This window comes from Megalops cyprinoides, chromosome 10 (assembly GCF_013368585.1).
Source record: "Megalops cyprinoides isolate fMegCyp1 chromosome 10, fMegCyp1.pri, whole genome shotgun sequence".
NCBI lineage: Eukaryota > Metazoa > Chordata > Actinopteri > Elopiformes > Megalopidae > Megalops > Megalops cyprinoides.
Genome location: NC_050592.1, coordinates 16962547 through 16981713, shown reverse-complemented (window position 1 = coordinate 16981713; position 19167 = coordinate 16962547). Strand labels below are relative to the sequence as shown.

Genomic DNA, 19167 nt, shown 5'->3' with positions numbered 1-19167 from the left:
GAAATAAAAGATTGATCTTTTCCATTAGCGATATCTGTAGGTTATTTTCATTTTGTGCCTTCATGAGTTTCGAAGCGGAAAGGAGATGTTCCAGGAGCTATCAGAGGGACACTACGTTGATGGACAATGAGTAACACTACGTTTGTGAAAAGCACTGATACTGTAAGCCAGGCGAATTGCTGCAAGCATGGTTTGCTCTGGGGTGAAGAACACTGTTTATACGATAACACAACACCATTGAATTCCTCTTATATACGAAATATTTGTTTATTTTTTTTCCTCTTCTCGATGTCATTTTGACAGGTTTTGCTTGCGTTAATTTGATGAAACCATCCAGTCCTGTATGTTATTGTTAGAAAAATAAAAGCATTATTTTTGTTTTGTTTTTTTCTTTCCTTCTGTGATTTTTAAAAATATTTTAAACTGGAAATCTGTACACTATCAGCTGGCTTTATGAAAGTGAATCCGGAAGATTTTTTTTTTTTTTTTTTGAAGGGATGAAACTAGCATGTACATAGGAAATAGTGACTGCTTGGATACTATACCTTCATGCACTCTTTCAGTACATCTGAGATTCCTGTATATTTTATGGGTAATAAAATGCAGAAGTGGGTTGTGTAATTTAATAATTTACTGGTTTTGTGATGTTTACTGTTAAATCCCTCGGTGTTGAGATGTGACTTGCTAGGGAAAGCCAGATGTGGCTGGCAGTAACTGGCACTCATTCACAGGACATGCATAGGTCTGGTCCTACCTGTCACTCAGTGATTGGAGCATTTTATTTTAAGGAGTTTTAAGGAAATTCAGCAGTACATGTATGAGAAAGGCCTGTTTCTCCTTTTACTGAAAAGGTGTTAGCAGCTCGCAAGCACTTGCACACTGACTAAGGTATCACACTCTACACGTTCATTGATGACGTTTTTCTTGTCCAGTCGCCAGAAATAGCCATATTAATGAGAATGTGCTCCTCTTCTCCTCTTGTTTAAAGGACATTGCCATCATACTTTCCTGGTCTCCTGGCAAGCATTTGGAGCTAATGAGGGTTCTACATTTGACCTGAAATGAGCATTCTTTTGTCTAAAATCCCAGACATCTCTGCACCTCGTCATGATTTCATTGTTTTCAGTGGGTTTTTTTTTTTTTACCTAAGTAGTTAAAACTATTAATTATTACAAATGCCACAAATTGGAATTACACCGTGCTTCTTAATTATGAGACCTTTGAGCAGTTGATCACTTTCCGGAAATAACTATATGTACTTTGCAGAGAAAGACATGTATGTCCAATTAATTCTTCTTAATTAGATGTAAGCCTTTCATAAGAAATGCAGACATTATAATCAGCTGCATGTAGCAGGTAATAAAACTGAGGTCATCATACCTACACCAATACTGACTAGATGCCCTACTACTGGTGCTCTCGAGTGGCTCTGTGCAGTGCACTCATCTTGAATGCAGGCTAAGCCCTGCAATCTGGGTTTGATCCCAGCAGTGTCATCAGCTGACTGACCAATAGCTCAGTCGTGGCAGAACAAAATACATTCATTCCACTGGAGATAGGAAATGGGTAGGTCAGCCTGGGTTTCCTTGTCTCACCTCTCTCAGCCCAAAATGATCCTTTGACAACACTTTGCATACTGGAAAAGTTGACTAAACCATGACTACAGCTTTGTAGGCTGCATGGTGCCAAATATCAGATATGCTCAGTAACAAACACAAGTTAAACTATTTTATGCTGCCCAGAATTTAAATTTTATCGAACATCAACTTTGCTATGACACTATAACCTGCAAAATTCTAGCAATTTGCATGTGGCGTTCCAAAATGATTGACATGCATCGTATGAAAACATACATAAAACACTTCTAGTTGGTACTCTGCATCAGATCCACCTGGTTGCCTGCTCCATGTGTGTATAGTTCTGTTGCCTATAAACCGGTGCACCCAGCGCATTAGTTTAGGAACAGACATACTGATACATTTTTTTCTAGGTCCAGGGTTTTTGGTGGCTGATAAATGTGCAGTCAAGTGATTTGATATAACTGCAGCTGCATCACTTGCTTTGCTGATTTGTCTGGATGTTTGTCACTTATTGTCACATATTGTCACTTTCACTGACAGAGTGATAAGGAAGAACATGCTGGGTTGAATCTAGGAAAGATCAGTGAACTCATGCAGACAGTTTTATGTTGCATGATATTAGTATGCACTTTGGCAGATGCCCTTATGTATTACAACTTGAAGGGCCATCAAAGCAAGCCACCTTAAAATATCATACAAGTAGCAAGAACTAAGGTCCAGAAGAACCAGTAGCATTATATTGATATCAGACTGAAAGACATGAATATGTTCATTTATAATGGATTAAGGCGTGATGGAGTGCTAACATCAGGTTCTTTGATGTGAGCTGTGATCAGAAGCCAGTGAATGGAAGTGAGAAACGGGCCATTTCCCTCTGGTTTTTAGAAAATCTCCCTCCCGGTCTGAGATTTGATCTCTTCCTCTCCGCCCCGCATTCTGACGAGGAACACTGGATCTCCAGGACACAGCAGTCAGGTCTGGCCTAACAACCTCCAGAACACAATAGACTCTGCTGTAGTTTAATCTCTTCTCTTCCCAAAAGACACCCTGGCAAAGATTTAAAGCCTTTCACTCGTAATATGCAATACTCCTCGCTGATCTGTTCCTTTGTAATAATGTTATTTCATGTTAAGTTAACATTCAGACCTCTACAATATTACTTAGCTTTTGCACAACACACCTTCCTGCTGGCTATATATATGAGGTGTGTCACACCAGTACAATACACATATGTGTGAAGTTGTCATTTGCAACAACAGCTTGTGAGCAGTAAGTTTCAGGGTCCTCATTAAGAAATTAAGTCTTGAAAAATAAATATGTCATACTGGAAATGGATGTCTGCCAAACATGTAATTCATGTACAATACACTGTGCAGACCCTCTGTCCTTTCCAGTAAAACTTAAGGCACTGAAACCTTAGCACCCTGTAAGTCAAGTCACAATGCATCTGTCTGACGCCCACCCAGCTGACGATGTGAGTAATTTAATGATTTAAAGAGCGAACTTAAATTGTTTGCTCTGAGATGTGTAATAGGTCAGATGGCAGCAGGACCAAGCAAGCTAGGTCTGCATAAAATTCCACATTTCCAATGCTAGGGAGCACAACATGAAGGAACACAGTTCTTAGAGGACCCCATTTGACAAGCATCTCATTCTGAATGGAAACGGGTCTTTCCTGGAAGTGGTAGCTGGTTCTTCTAATCTGGGCTCGTGGCTGCGGCTCCATCAGGTGGTTGCCATGAATGTGGCATGGAGGTGTTCTCATTAGCCCCTAATGAATCAGGGTGAGTGGGAGGGGTGCTGGAATTTAGAGTATATAAGGACTGGCAGCGTTGTAGGGAAGGTAGAGAAAGCGCCACACGCTGACGTATAACCAGGTTCAACTGCAGCCACAAAAACAATGTGAGTGAGCAATGCATAATGTCAGTCTCGGTTATTTAGCACTGTTTCACTTTCCTATGTACAATGTTGCTCTGAAGATGTTTACACATGGCTTTGGTTAGTTTTGTACTAGAGTGAGGATTACTCAGCTCATCATGTGTGTGTGTTTGTGTCCACCCCAGGTTAAAACCATCTCTGTGGGCGACAGCCGCTGTGATGACGCTGTTCATCACCTTTGTCACATCGAATCCTGCCCGCTCTGAGGAAGAGTGGAAATCCCTCAGCAATCCACAGAGCAGGATGCTGGTGAGACCGTCTTCCGCACTCCTTTCACTCACTCCTCTGCCTCAGTTCTCTCTCATCCTTCTTTGTTCCTCTCTGGAGTTGGTTTTGTGATTTGATGGATGGCTAACGACTGGTTTACTGGTGATGCTTTTGACAGTGATTAGTAATCAGAGATGGTTAGTAACTTGGGGGGAGGAAGGTCCAAGAGTACACTGCTTTTGGAGAATAAAATTGCATTTGGTTGACATTTGCACAGGCATATTTTGTACACACACACACACACACACACACCACCACTTTTTGGGGATAATATAGATCCAAAAAACAGGTAGACTAATGATCCATTTAGTAGAAAATATTACACTGATAAAATTCTGCCATATCTCTCTTGTACTAGTTGGTTTTTGCTTTTCAGTCATTGCTGAGAACTGAAATACAGCATCATACAGGAATAGTAGGTTATTAACTCACATACTGTACAGACATATGTACACTCATATGTCCACTTTAAGAAAAACAGTTTTTATTAGAATTAATCTTTTTCTGATGCCACTTTTATGTCATTTTGGCATATGGTGTACAGCACTTCGGGCTGATGAGGAACTGATAATGAATGATCACCATAACTAAACAGCCTCCAAAAGCAACCGCTAACTTTGCCAAGTCCCTTTCGTATAACGTCCCCATGATGTCGTTGCGCTTTCTCAACTCAGCTCAACCTCAACAAATATATTTGCCTGGCTTATACAGCGGGTGTCAACTAAGTTCAACTGCCGCCTCCTAAAGAACAGACACAAATGGAGAAGTTGACTTCTCCATGTTACCAAAACAAAAATGGTCCATTAATAGGTAGTTTGTGGCAGAATTATTTCCACATGGATAGGCTACCTTTATTAACGGCTTGATTAGCTTTGCTTTTTTAGGTTTGCTACCCAGCTAGTAAAAAATGACTGAAACCAGTTCGTTGCTCAAGTCCAATGCGCAGTTAACTGGCTCGGTTAAACAAAGTGAAAGCTACCTCCGTTGTATAGCAAATAATATTATGCACAGTCCTTAATCATACCCGTTATGCAGCCAATTACACCAAGCATCTCACCTTTTACTTAACTGAAGTAACTGCTATATTAGCTTGATAATTGCTTGTAAACACTGCGGCAATTTAAAGGTAGTTAAAGGTTCCCTTACCTTTTCTGAATTCTTCAACAGCCTTCCACGTATTCCATAATTCAGACTCTTCTGTTAGGCTACTTAATCACCAGACCGATATAATTGCTTAAGATTAACCATTATTCCCGGAGAAGGAGTGTATGTTGGCGCAAAAGAAGCATCTGCATCTGTTGCTGAAAGCAGTTAGGCTAACGTTATGCATGCGTAATGTCTATCATATAGGCTGATGTTTGATGCAATCTGTCGATATCTCACTTTATTCGTTTAATCTGGTAAAAGCAATGCTGTGACTTAATGGTAAATGCAATATTCTATCTGTGTATAATTAAATTTATGATAACGCCAGCATGGTCTAACTACAATCTCTGAAATGTATTTCAGTTTTTCCGAATCCTTCAGTCCTACTTCGACGGTCGGGGTTTGAACCTCATGAGCCCGGGCAAGGAAAATCAAGTGCCCGAGGGTTTGGACAGCAGATTCTTGGACTCTTACCTCGACGAGCACAGACACCAGCTGCAGAGCAATAGCATTTATGATGTTTAGTAAAAACCTTTGCTTTATGTCGCTGGTCTTGCACTTTCACTGTGCACAAGATGTGTAGACTGAATGTTATTAAAATATTTTGTGCTCCTTTTCTGGCTCAGTTTTTAAAATTATTATGTATTCAATACGTTAGTTCCATCAACCAGCCATCAAACCACAAGGCAGGCACAATGTACATGCACAATTTTACTGTCTACAAAAGTTCAAGGTGAGGATTCTTTTAAACATTCTTGCTTGAGTTTTGCCATTTTATTTCCGTGCAGATTTAGTGTTCGTTTGGTTACATGTATTAGCTGCGGAGTGTACAAATTTGAAATGATTTGCAATATATTTATCTGTGCATAGCCTCCCCTGGCATTTCTTATAAGACGAATCAAAAGTTTATAAGTATGACCTTTTCACAATGCCATTCATGTATAGGACTTTTCTTGCGTTTGTGTAATTAAAAACTTTTTTATTTGTATTGCAGCTATATTTAACTGTAGTACACGACCTGTGATGTGCCTCCAACGTTCATGCCACGGGCACCATCTTTTAAAGCTCAAAGGAAAGTTTAACTACTTAGAACAATGCCTTGATTTCACTGGACGTTTATATAACAGTCAGCTGTTAAAACATTATCGTTGCTGTGTCACCCTTTTTCGTAGTGACTCCAACAGTACAATAAAGCTAAAATTAAGAAATGCTGAAACACTAAAGCACCGTTGTTGCAATATTCTGCCATGGTGTGTCGCTGTTGACATTAGGGGAATTTAATCGGTGAACTAAGTCTAACAATATGCCCATTTCCAACAAAACACAGCGCAGTGATTACGTAGAGGCATCGGTGCAAGCGCCCTTGAGAATAATACATAGGCCTACTTCACCGTAGTTCCGTTTTGCGTTGTTTTGTATCCTATTTCGTAGCTGCAGTTGGAGTTCCATATGAGCACACTCAAGCTTGCTACTGTCGTTACTGGAAAGGAAAACTATTTTTTATGCTGCACATCTTTGTTTTTCACAATTATAAACACATTGTTAATCTATTTTAAACGTTTATTGAGCACAAATTGATCACATATCCCATTGTTCAATTTTAAATTAATGTCTAGGAATCCTATATACATACCTCTACAAGTAAACCAGTTTGCAGTTTCTTTCTAATTCATGCCTGAGATAACCTAGATTTATTATATTTCACCTCTTCCAAGTGGCCAGATTTGTTATTCTTTATGTTGCTACTAAAGCATTCAGTGCCAGTAAATCATGAATAGTTTTATATAATATTGATGTGTAGGGCCAATTGATTCTCCTGAGTTTTTGCAAAATATTTCCTCATCCAGTTTTAATGATATGGTTTCGAAGTGAAAAGACAGAAAAGAGTTATTTTCTGTGAATAAAGGGCATTCAACCTTCTCCAAATGATACATTTATCTGTCAAAATGGCAGATTTGGATTCTTTTACAGAAGCTAAAACTCAATACCTGATGTTTTTAACACATGAACATTTTCCTTGATAGTGTACTCCATGTGAAATTATTTTCAAGCATTCCCTCTTAGGAGAGTGGCAGATTTATGATGTATTTCTCACCAAAGGCAAATCTGATAAAACACAGGACTGCCACCCTGTTTGCTTGTTCATATGAAGCTAACCTAATTTGAACTGCCTGCGGCTTACACCACAGCCAAATCAACAAACAAAGCTTCCCTGTACCTGAGGTAAAAAAAATCATTTCACAGTGTCTAGACAGTCTCTGAAGTTCGCTGATTTTTGGTCACATGCTCTTTGGAGTTTGTTCTGTAAGTAATAGTCAGCATTGTAAGGTTGTGAACCCGAGATAGATAAGCTGAACGAGTGGCATATTATCTGGGCTAGGATACAGGAGCAACACATGCACACCCAAACCATCTGCTTTGGCATGATGAGCTTACCAGCTCAGGGGCTGGACACGGGGGTGGATGATGAGGAGAAAAATAAAACAGTCACATTTCACTTTATAGCTCTGGTATCACTTTCGTGTGTTACTTTGCACTTCCAGATTGCATAGAAAGTCTGGGTAATTGCAGTTTACCATTGCAAAGTTAGATCATTTTTATTATAGTTTTTCCCATTATCCTGAGCTCCAAAGTAAAGAGCACCATGCTTGGTCATCTGGTGAACACTGTGGATAATAGGATATCCTATCAGTGGCTGACCTGCGAGAACAGACCTTCATGCATAAACCCGTCACAGGAGAGGCCTACAAGTCCAAACTCCAATAGATAGCACTCCTCTAAAAAAGAAAAAACTACTCCCAACCACTGTTCCATGTTATAGAACAAGTGCTTTATTTTCATACTGTACTGTAGCTTCAGTGGCATTTTACATCTGTACAAATGCAAAAAAACACAAACCAACAGAAACAGTTCAAGGCATTAAACATTAAAAAATGTACAAGGTTACGCAGACATGGATGAATTCATTAATTCATTATGCATATTTAACAATAAACATGCCCTATTATCAGAAATGGATCTTGACGTAACATACATTTGAAAGTAACAAGTGCTATGCAAACATTATTTACAAACATGTACCAAACATTGACTCCTTCCAGAAAGAAAGGTGGTTACGTTACATGTACAAGATTACAAAATTATGAGATTCTATACAGTATTTATAGGTTTATATTTAAAATGATAGTTATACTTTTATTTATGTATATGCATTGTCCCCCACCTCATATATGCACACACACACACACACACACACACACACTCACACAAACACACCTCCTGCTTCCCTGCTGAAACAACAGATACAGGACACAGCCAACTTGCCCATCTTACACACAATCCATCTCTGACTTGAAAAATAAAAAGTATAGATAAACACATGATACGTCTAAAATCTACTTTAAAACACCACTTTCCAGTTGAGGTGGATGAGAAATGTCAGGTTATGTTTATGCCAGTTTGATAATATTGGAACACGTAACTGTCGAGCAGACACTGAAGAAAAACTCCAAGATATGATCATCAGATTAGGTACTGTATGCATTTTTCTTGCTCTGAAACCAGGCTGACCTAGGAAGGCTTTGTTGTTACTGGTTTCTGCAGCCCTTCTAGTCAGCACAATCCTAGTGTGACCCATACGCTCCTCATGCAGAGAAGTGAAATGCCCACTGCATGTCAACTGGGGACAGAAACCAGCTGGGACATTTTGGTGACCTTAGAAGTGGGCAGTTTCCACATCAACCTCCTGTCCTCTGCTTCAGGAACCATTGCACTGCATATCACACTCAGGGAAAAATGAGACGGGTACACATTTCCAGTTCATGATTAACATACAGTAAGTTTTTTTTTTTATTTTTCACAAAATGTGCAAAACTAGTTATCCATGGATTTATTTAGAAAAAAAGCCCACTCACTTCTAAATCATACAAGGACACCTAACAGTAAATTTGAGGGAAAATATTAAAGCTTAATTAAAAAGCACCTTGGTCAGTCCACCCAACCTTGGAAGTAAGGCTACAATGTGTGATCTGATCTGGCCTTTCTGCTCCTCTCCAAAGACACACACACACACTTACATGCACACATATCCAGAACCTATCACTTTTGACACATGTTACACACACATGAGCTCCATTGCCAAGTCTGTATAGAATGACCATGTCTCTCGCTGGTGCAGGGATAGAGGGATGCATTCAACATAACCACTATGGCACATTGTCTTTAACTTATAGTAACTCATTTACGCAAGTATTACATTGTTTTGAATCTACTTGATAATCGTAATTTCAGCAGTTAATATAAAATGCTGTACTTTAATCAACAAAAATGTAATTGATTAAATTCACAACTTGTAATTAAGGACAAAGTACCATTGTAATTAGGTTGACTGCCCCTCTGAGTATCACTGAGACTTCAATATGGCTCTTCTACCCTCTGATGTCCCTACGGACAAAGTGCATAGAGATCTACTGTACATAAAGTCTCCACATCTTTAGATTATTGCCATCCAGATCCAAGCACAAGATCAGACAGGTCTTTTAAATGTACGGGTCAATGCTGCAGCAATGTGGGAGGTTGCCAATACAAGTAAGCTGGTTTTGAGGAGGTGACAAAATGCTTAGAGATGTCCTGCTCTGACACAAGATAGATATGATTTTTTGTCTGAGCTCTCATTCAGAAAGTATGAGTTCTTGTTGAAGTGAAAAAAGAAAGTCTGCGTCTGAAGGGTCTCCACCGGATCATCTCAACACTGCTTCTCCCTTATGCAAGGCTACACTACTGTAGCAACTGGCTTGAGAAAATGGTTCAATGAAGACAGTAATTACTTGAATAAGGTTGTTAAGTGCATGGTGGGAATGAAAAACCTCCAGCCACTGCAGCCCCCCAGGACTAGGGCTGATTATGCCTTCAGCATGCTTCTCCTGAACCTCACCACCCCCCAAGACCACGTCTGTGGAACCTTTAAGTGAAATATAGTTCAGGGTTTCGTTAGAGTTTGTCACCTGAAAATAAGTGGGGGGTGAGAGAGGAGCATTATTTTTTTTCTCAGAGTGAATCAAAAACATGATCCGCTCTAACACAGCCCACTAATTTATTATTCAAAGTATGAAATCAGCTCTGTGAAATCAGGAACAGCGTGAATCTACCACGGTGAGATGCTTTCTCTGGAATCAGCTAGTGGTCCAACTTTACTCTTCAAACAGTGAGAAAACACTGTGCATTAATATGCTGGTAAATTCATAGTTAAACAGTTATCAGTCAATTGGAACTATGAATTTTGTTAAAAAGATATAGGTATTGATCCATTGGATAGAGATAACCAATTAAATCAATACTAGCATCTTGGCTGAAAGCAAACAAATACTGAGAAAAATTCAGGCACATTGTGATGTTCTGAGAGCTGGATCTGTAACCGTACATTATTAAGAATGGAGATAGGAGATTGCAGATATGAAATAAAGAGGATTAAAATTTTTTTTTTAGGAAATCCTGACCACCAAACACTCTTCCATTGCCAACACTTTATTTTAAATACTGTCAGATTGACTGACACACAGAGTTTGCTGAGAAGAAACTTTTTCTTCTTGCTGTTCATCCAGCATAGAACTCATCTGGCTCAGTGCATGATTCCACCTGCCTGAAGCAGGGAATTATGGAGTTCTCTGGTACTCTACACAAATAGTATATTATCATGAAATACTGAAGGCATTACTGGGTGATACTTTGGAATGTTACATTCATTTGGTGTTGACTGTATTGTCTGCCTCAAAGAACTGGGCTTGGAACCAGAAGATGGCGTGTTTTATTCCCAGATGGGGCACTGACATTGTACCTTTACATAAGGTACTTGAACCTGAACTGCTTCAGTTATTTTCCAGGTGTATAAAGGCATAATACAATGACCATCAAAAAAAATATTCCACTCTCTCTATTCACATATGTCTTCAGAAAAGTATGCATCTTGGGAATGGATTCAATGTTTTTGGCATCAATAATTAAATACTCATTCATGACTGTCTGTGACACACTCATCAATAAGAGTTGTGACACAGGTGACGAGGCCAATATCAATATATGTGAATATCATGCCTCATGAAAGTAACCAATGCACCTCACTTATTAACATGTTGGAGGATGGACTATGTGTGTGCACTGTTATCTGTCATACAAGGTGATCTTTTCTAAGATGGCAAGATGGACACAATCCTTCAATGTTAAGCCACAGTCTGGTAGACCACAAAACACAATAACATTACACTGTGCTCCAGCATTGACTTGAATTCCCCTGAGTGCATCAAACTGACACCAAAAACATTCAGCGGCCATTCAAAATATGTATACTTTATTTTTCTGAAAACATAAGAGTGTGAATAAGAGAAAAAGAGTGATAACTTTCTTTTGATGTGCAGTATATATTAAAAGCTATGCAAGTCGCCCTGGATAAAGAGTAAAAAAATAATATCATTAATTCATTGGATCCACATTAAGCACCGCATGCAGAGAAACCTCTTTAAGGTTTATATTGGTCCTTATTGAATGCGAAATTAGATATCGTGCTGGTTGCTCGACACAGAGATTGCACCCCCGAGCTGAGAGAAAGTGGAACATTCCAGCTGTGGTGATGTCACATTATGTTGAGTGGATATGCTACTGTACATGCTTACAATTTTGAGGACATTACCAGTGCTGTGCCGCATGCGATATTATGACATATGACTTCAGGATCTGTTATACAGTTTTTATAGTATCTAAGTTTGGTGTCATAAAAAGAGATTTAACTGTTAAGTCCTTATAAAAATAATTTCAATTTTAATCTGAGACAGGACACCCTTTGACCTCACGAGCTGTTTACAGTTGCTCATCAATCACTCAACATATGTGCCTCTGCTTGGCCCAGATATTATCCAGTGTGAATGCTTGGGTTTAATTGAAAAAATAACATTACCATTACATTGCCACTTCAGTCTTCATTCATAATGTCTGATTCCTCTCACTGTAAATAGGAAGTTCTATTTGGCAGTTTTCTCATTTACAAAGCTATTACATTCCATGGCTGCAATGTGGGGAATACTGCATATCTATACAGTACAACAGAGAGTTAGGCGCTTTCAGGTATATAGGAGTGCGATAGTACTGAAGGGCACAGTAGTGCGTAGCGCTGGATGTTACAGGAAATAAAGACGGCAATGCACAAGTAACAGAAGTGTGGCTTGAGGCTGAGTGCTGCCTCAAGGGTCAGATGGGTTTTCCTTTCTTTTTTTTGGGGGCGGGGCGGGGCATCTGTGACCACAGTGGTCCCTTGGGTTTATGCCAAAAGTAGGAAGCATAAAAGATCTCAATTAAATGCTGCAAGAATTGCAAATCTCCCTTTTTTTGCTACATAAGAAACAAGACAACAATCAACAGACGGACAAACCGAACACGGATTAATTAAATGAGTCTATAAAAATACATACTGTAGAAAGAGTTGCATTCCAGGCATCAGAGGTTTCTCTGTACAGGATCTTGAACGAGGCGACAGCGGGGGCACTGTTGGGCAACGCCCTGCCGGGGGCGGCAGGAGCAGTCTCTAGTGGATGGGGTTGATGTCCGTGCGGTGGTTCAGCTGGCCGAGCACAGCGTTGCCACCTACTGCCGTGGTGGAGGTGGTGATGGTGTTATGCTGGATGACCTGCTGCTGGGAGCACGCTGGCGTGGGGCTTCCTGCTGGACTGCTCTCTGGACCTGGAGAAGGAGGGGGGTGGGGGGGGGGGGTCAGGGGGTAGGAGGTGTAGAGAATACATGTTTCCACACTGTCTTCCTTTAAATTACTTGCAACATACATTTCAGAGAATCTCCCATACTCCCCAAAAAACACACTCCATAATTTTCATTTAAGTAAAACTGCTCTTTATTGTATTGAGTGATTGGATATGCCTTTGTAACATAAACATATAGCCAAACAAATATAATGGTTACACTTGGAATACATACATACATTGAATGAGGCAAAAGGGACACATATCAGTTTACACAGATACCTTTACCCTGCAGCTATGCTGTTCCAGGGGAATAGATCCAGAAGGGTCTCCTCCTTACCTGAGCTTTTACACATTTTTTTTGCTCAGATTCAATGCATACTTTCTAACTCAAAACATAAATCAATGAAAGTCAATGACTCTTTGGAGTCATATTTTATTAATAAGCAAGGCAAATGCACAACATTTGTTATTGAATCATTCCAAATTGTGGGGCAACAAGCCATATTCACAGGTACAAATTAAACCGTGGTTCAGTGTGCTGTATTCTGAATGCTGAGGGACAAATTTAAACAAGTGTTACCTTTTTGTTACTTCCACAATGTTTTTTTTCATAAATATTAATGGACTATGAATTTCTTAGCACATTTTAAGTGACAGAAAAGCATCATTATACAAAACAAACAACAAAACCTATTGTGGTTATGTGAATCTGGGCTACATCTTGTTTTTCCCAGAAGATTTACTGTAGTATTTATTTATATTCTAGCTTTTTATACACAGCTACAGAATTCTGCAGAATTGCATACAGCAGTGCAAGAGAAGCATTTAAGCTCAGCAAACATTTACAAAATATATGCTTCAGAGGGTATAAAAATATATACACATAAAAATATATACTCTATCCTCAAAAACGTTTGACTTACTTTGCTATATATTAAAAGTTACATGACAACATGTAACAGGGGTGAGTTTGACATTCAGCATTTCATAATGGGAGGAAAGTGAGACGACAGAAGCAATGGAATGCGATTATGCTGAGAAATGTCTGATTTGGACACCATTTCCCATCAGCACTTTGGTGAAAATACTGTGCATCAGTTCTCCAACTGAAATCACTCTAGAGTCACTGTCTTTCCTACAGCCCATGTGTTATTGACGCAAGAGGGCAGGGTGTGCTAAGACATCCAGCAACCATTTTCCCTCTTGTGAATGAGAACCGGAAAATTTCTTTCCATAAAAGTCAGACATACAGTATCCATATCAGAGGGTGTGTCCATGATGTTATGACATTTAAAGAATGGTGAGGCAATGCTGTTGGGATGCCGTTCCAAGAACAGTTCTGCAGCTTAGAGACAGGGTGGAGGCCCTGCTCAATGACTGGGAGAACTGACCATTGATCAGGGCAGAGGGAGTCCTGTCTGTTGGGGAAAGCCTGGGGTCCATCACATCAGTCATGGGGACCGCAGGGTCTGGCTTCTGTGACTCGGAGAACCCCCTGAAACACCACTCTGTACAGGAAACCTGTCTGAGTGGGTTCCACTAAGCTGCTCCCTATTTCTTGCGGTCTGGTCCGTGTCCATAGCACAGAGAGAGTCACACCCGTGCACACTTCTTGTCTGTCCAGTGAACACATCATTGCACAAACAGAGAACACGCTTGTGACGAGTCGCAAGTCTGAGCAGCTGGGATTTTGAGTTGGAAGATGACGGGTGGGTGAGTGTGACCCACATTGAACAGCTAGCCTTAACCCAAAAACCACAAACACATCCCACCCCTACCAAGTGACAAATGTCACCTTTGCCCACAGCAGAAGCCCCACCTTGACAGACAACAGCTGCAGTCACAAAAGAGGCTGTATTTGTGATCCTGTCTGCTTATCTGTCTGTCACACAGAGACAGGCGCTAGAAGAACTGTACGGAAGCTATTCACTGAAGCACCCCTGGGAGCCTTACTGCATGGCTGGCTGTGTGTCTTTGTGTGTCTATGTGCCTCTGTCAGACTGCCTGTCTGTCACACACACACAGAAGCTTTGAGGTATGGGGTAGGAGCTACTCACTGAGGTACCCCTGGGACTCTTTCTGCATGGCTGTAATGGGACAGTCCTTGTGTGTCAGCAGGAGCTGTTTGAGCTGTGTCACCTCGTTCTTCAGCATGGTCACCTCATTCTGGAAAGAGAAAGAAATGTGTCATTCATCTCCATTTTTCCATCTGCATTATCATAGTCTACACAGGTTGTTTTGAGACTCTTTAGCATGATTCATATGATTTCACTATGCTTAATGAAAATAATAAGATGATGCAATCACCATTAACAATTGGGTATAACTAAACTTCCAATTTTATGTACATCTTTAGTAACTAGTAGCCATCTATTGGTTAGCACTGGTATTACACTTTTACAACATTATGCAAAACACACCTCATATTAGCTAAGTAGGTGCATTTATTCACGTTTTCATAAATGATTTCAGATGGGCTATATTAATACCTGAACTGCTTTCAGACTAGCTCACCGGCCAGATGTTCCTGACTTCTGGCCCAGAAGTAGAGGACAAAGTTACTGTGAGAGTGAGCTTATGGGACAATCTGGGGAATGCTTTGCTACATGTCTCAGACTAAAGAAGAAAACATGAATTGATTTTATACCATAAAGCAATGATCAATCAATGTGACCCCAAATGAAACACTATAATAAAAAACAGAATTTTCAAATACTTAGAGATAACTTACTTTTTACCTACTACTTACTTACAACACCAATTACATACATTCAATTAAATTCATTTAAAAATGAAGCCTTGTTTATATATTTACAGCCAGCAGTCATGTTGGGAAAAATAATACCAATATTTTGCTCTTGACTAAGTTCTTTGTGGTGCTGAGCCAGCAGCTTGATTAGGTGGCTGTCTCAAAAAGGCAGACAGATTCACACAAGCCACAGCTCAGGCAATGCCAGTCCATCCAAACTCATTTTGTTACACTCCTGTCTGAAGTAGCCATAACAGAAGAAACAACATGAAGATGGAAAGCAGGAATGAGGTGGGGGTGGGAGTGACAGGCATTTGTCTTTGAAAAATAGATCATTTAAATTAAAGAATAAAAATTAAGATATTTGAATATACATCCAAATGTATATATTGCACATACAGTACAGGATGTAATGTGTACATCGTGAATATAAGTGTATGAATATACATCTACATCATATCTTTGTATATATAGAATGTGTTTTAATGTTAATGCTGTTCATGCTAGTTAAAATATACTGCAATATATATGCAGTATGTTTAAACATGGGGTTTAAATATACTGCATATACATTACAACTTTTATGTACCTGCAGTATATATTTAAACATACAGTCTTTGCATTCTGGGTTTCATATTTTACCATTTAAGGAAATATGGGTACACTCAGGGATACACTCATGCCCTGTCGTGCTAGATGTCACTCTGGATAAGAGTGTCTGCTAAATGAATGTAATGTAATGCAATGCATATGCAAAACCTAATTGAAAGTGGAAAGAAACACACATTTTTGCAATATAGAGCATGCACCTAGATATATATTTAAACATACAGTCTTTGTACTCTGGGTTTCATATTTTACCATGTAGGGGCATATTTTCTGTTTTCATAAGGGTGCTGTGACTGGGGGCTGATATCTAGCTGCAGGTCTGCTCCAGGCTTGTTCTACTCCTTCACAGTTGCTCTTTAACTTTCTACCATGCCTGAGAATTCCCCTGAACTTGGTGTTTGTTAATGTACGTAAAGCTGATCTATGTTTAACTGCAGGAAGTACTTCACAGTCTTGTAGTTATGTGATGTCTTGTTTTTGAAACCCCAACTCCCTGGTGGTTTTTTGGGGTGTTAGGGTCATTATTTTGTCCCATGCAGATCCATAAGAGAACTGGTGGAGTGGCTGGTGCTGTAAGTTTGTGGTGTTCCCTAAGTTCTGCACCTGTCTGGCGATCTGGGTAACATACTGTGTGCAAGAACCATACAATTTGTGTATACCTGCTGGTGTGGGAGCTATCCACCATTGGGTGCATTTTAAATTGAAATGAACATAATAACATTAATGTGAGGCATAAGACTGCACCTGTATGGATAATGACATCTAAAATTATGTTTTATCTGCAGGCGCATGTCAGCCTAGGTAAAAAAAAAAACAACAGCACTGTTTTGGATATGATTAAAGACATGATTACAGACATAGGTGTGTATGTATATTCATAGAACATAAAACTGAACCTTTATGTACCTGTATATATACTGATAAAGTATTAATCTTAAGCTGTATGTATACAGGTGCAGTATCAGGATGTGTCTGTACATATGCAGATGTAGTTTTAGTCTGTATGTGAATGTATACAGGCTCAATGTTAGTCTGAATGTGTATGTATATAGACACAATATTAATGTACACCTGTATGCATATTGATGGAGTATTTGTCTGTACCTGTATGTATATTGACTAATATGTATATCAGACTGTACCTGCAGCTGCATGTTGGTCTGGGTGAGCTCTTCAGCTTTTTTCTCAAGTGACATCACCCACACTTTCCTCTTCTGTCTGCACCGTGTGGCGGCCGCCCGGTTCCTCTCCAGAAACTTCCGCCGCCGCTCGTCGGGGTCCTCGTCCACCACCCTCCTGCGACGGCCTCCGCTGGGCTGCGGAGGCTGCAGGGTTTGCGTCGGCTGCATCTGCTGCGCAGCTGGAGACAACTGGGAGACATGGAGGGGGACGGGTCACGCAAAAGCGGGTCACGTGGAAAGGTCAGGTGACACCACTAAAGCTACTTCCGCTGTTTGTGCCACCCCCCACCCACACATACCCTGGCACCCTGATGGTCCTGGTGACCAGCCAATTAACTTTCTGAAGCCTTCCCTGTACCCGCTCCCTAAAGTGTGAAACCCTCCCCCCACCCAGTAACTGACCCCCACCCACCCTCTGCACCACTTTCCTGTCTGGACCTTCCCTTAAAAAAAACATACCCATGTAATAATGTGCCCTGCACTCATGGGCTACGAGGGCAGCAGGAGAGTGTCAGTCGACTGATTTACCGACTGCTCTACCTTGTTAAAGAGGTGTCAAGACACAGTTTTCCACTGCCTACTTCCACTTATAGACCTACAGTGAAACCATATGTTACTAAAACTGTAAGAACTCCAAACACAAAAACCTGACATACACTTGGCAAAAACATATTTGCTTAGTGGGTGAGCAGATTAAGCAAACTTGAGTTAACATGTCAGCAACTGAGTCTCCAGATCGTGGCTTGGTCTTGGTTTTGAGGCCACCTATTGGTAATGCTGCTCTTAGTTTTGAAAAAATTTGTTTGGTACATGTTGCTGTATCTCGATTTATTTATTTGGTCCTGGTCTTAGTCTCATTGACATGCAGTCTTGAAAACACACGATGTAAGGGTGTGTGTCTCAAAATAGGTCTTTATAGCAGTGAATTATATAGGTCTGATTACAGGAATCAATTATTCAAGAAAAAACCTGAAGAAACGGCTCTTCCGCACTCACCTGAACACCTAAAACACTACCACCTAAGGCAATTTCTTATATCACAAACTCTGTTTTCCAAAAAAAATTACTCTATGGTTTCATGCATTTTTATCTCTACCAGCTAGCTTGTACCTTATCTGGCCAACTATTGAAACTTGGTCATGCTGCACTTCTAATTTTGTTGACTCCTTATGTGGCTTTTTGCTTGTGATATACCCTGCCTCACTTGTAAGTCTCTTTGGATAAAAGTGTCTGCCAAATAAATAAATGTAAATGTAAATGAAAATGCTCTGGAATCAGCATTTTGGTCCAGTTTGCACTCAGGTAAACGGATCTATTCACATGTCCATTTGCATCACAGAGTGCGGAAGCGTGATAGTGTTGTGAGAAGAATTGGTGGGTACCTGTGAGGGGGCTCCCGCGTGAAGCGGTGGGTGCGGTGAGGTCTGGTGGGCGTGGCCGGGGTGCAGGTGGGGCGGGTGCGAGTGGTGGTGGGCGTGTCCCTGTGGATGGTGGTGCCCGCCCTGTGCGTGGGCCTGGGCGTGGCTGTGGTGGTGGTGGGCGTGGTGCTGGTAGCCGTGGGGCGGGCCCTGAAGGTGCTGGTGCGGGTGCGAGTGCAGGTGGTGGTGCCCTGCCTGCTCCTGCCGCGACGACATCATCTCCATCATGTGTCCCATGGTATTCATGTTGCCGTTGGCGATGGCTCCTGGGTGGTGCGTGAGAGCGGCCTTTAGCCTCTGGGGAGAGAAAATTACCATCAATGGCTGGACTGCATTTTACAGACACACAATTCTCATCTTTCTCTCTCTCTCTCTCTCCCTCTCTCACTGTTGGAATCAGTGGGCCTCATGGCCACAGGTGCAACTGTCATAAAAGTGAGAGAACATTAGTACTTTTTTCAGACTCCCTTTTGCATTCACTGAAACAATCACACTATAATGTAGAGAACATATAGGGTCCAGTGAGTTATCCACACT

General features: G+C 40.6%; 1 protein-coding gene across 2 annotated transcripts in view; it reads right to left on the bottom strand.

Annotated features, from left to right (window-relative positions):
* Positions 1-11916: 11916 nt before the first annotated feature.
* creb5b (cAMP responsive element binding protein 5b) overlaps positions 11917-19167 on the bottom strand; it is a 58166-nt gene continuing 50915 nt past the window's right edge. For both annotated transcript variants that reach the window (XM_036538968.1, XM_036538969.1), the window contains exons 8-11: positions 18595-18927; positions 17174-17401; positions 14731-14839; positions 11917-12656 (exon numbers count right to left, since the gene is read on the bottom strand). In XM_036538968.1, coding sequence (XP_036394861.1) covers positions 12502-12656; positions 14731-14839; positions 17174-17401; positions 18595-18927 — 825 coding nt within the window. In that variant the 3' untranslated portion in view covers positions 11917-12501. The remainder of the gene's footprint in view (positions 12657-14730; positions 14840-17173; positions 17402-18594; positions 18928-19167) is intronic.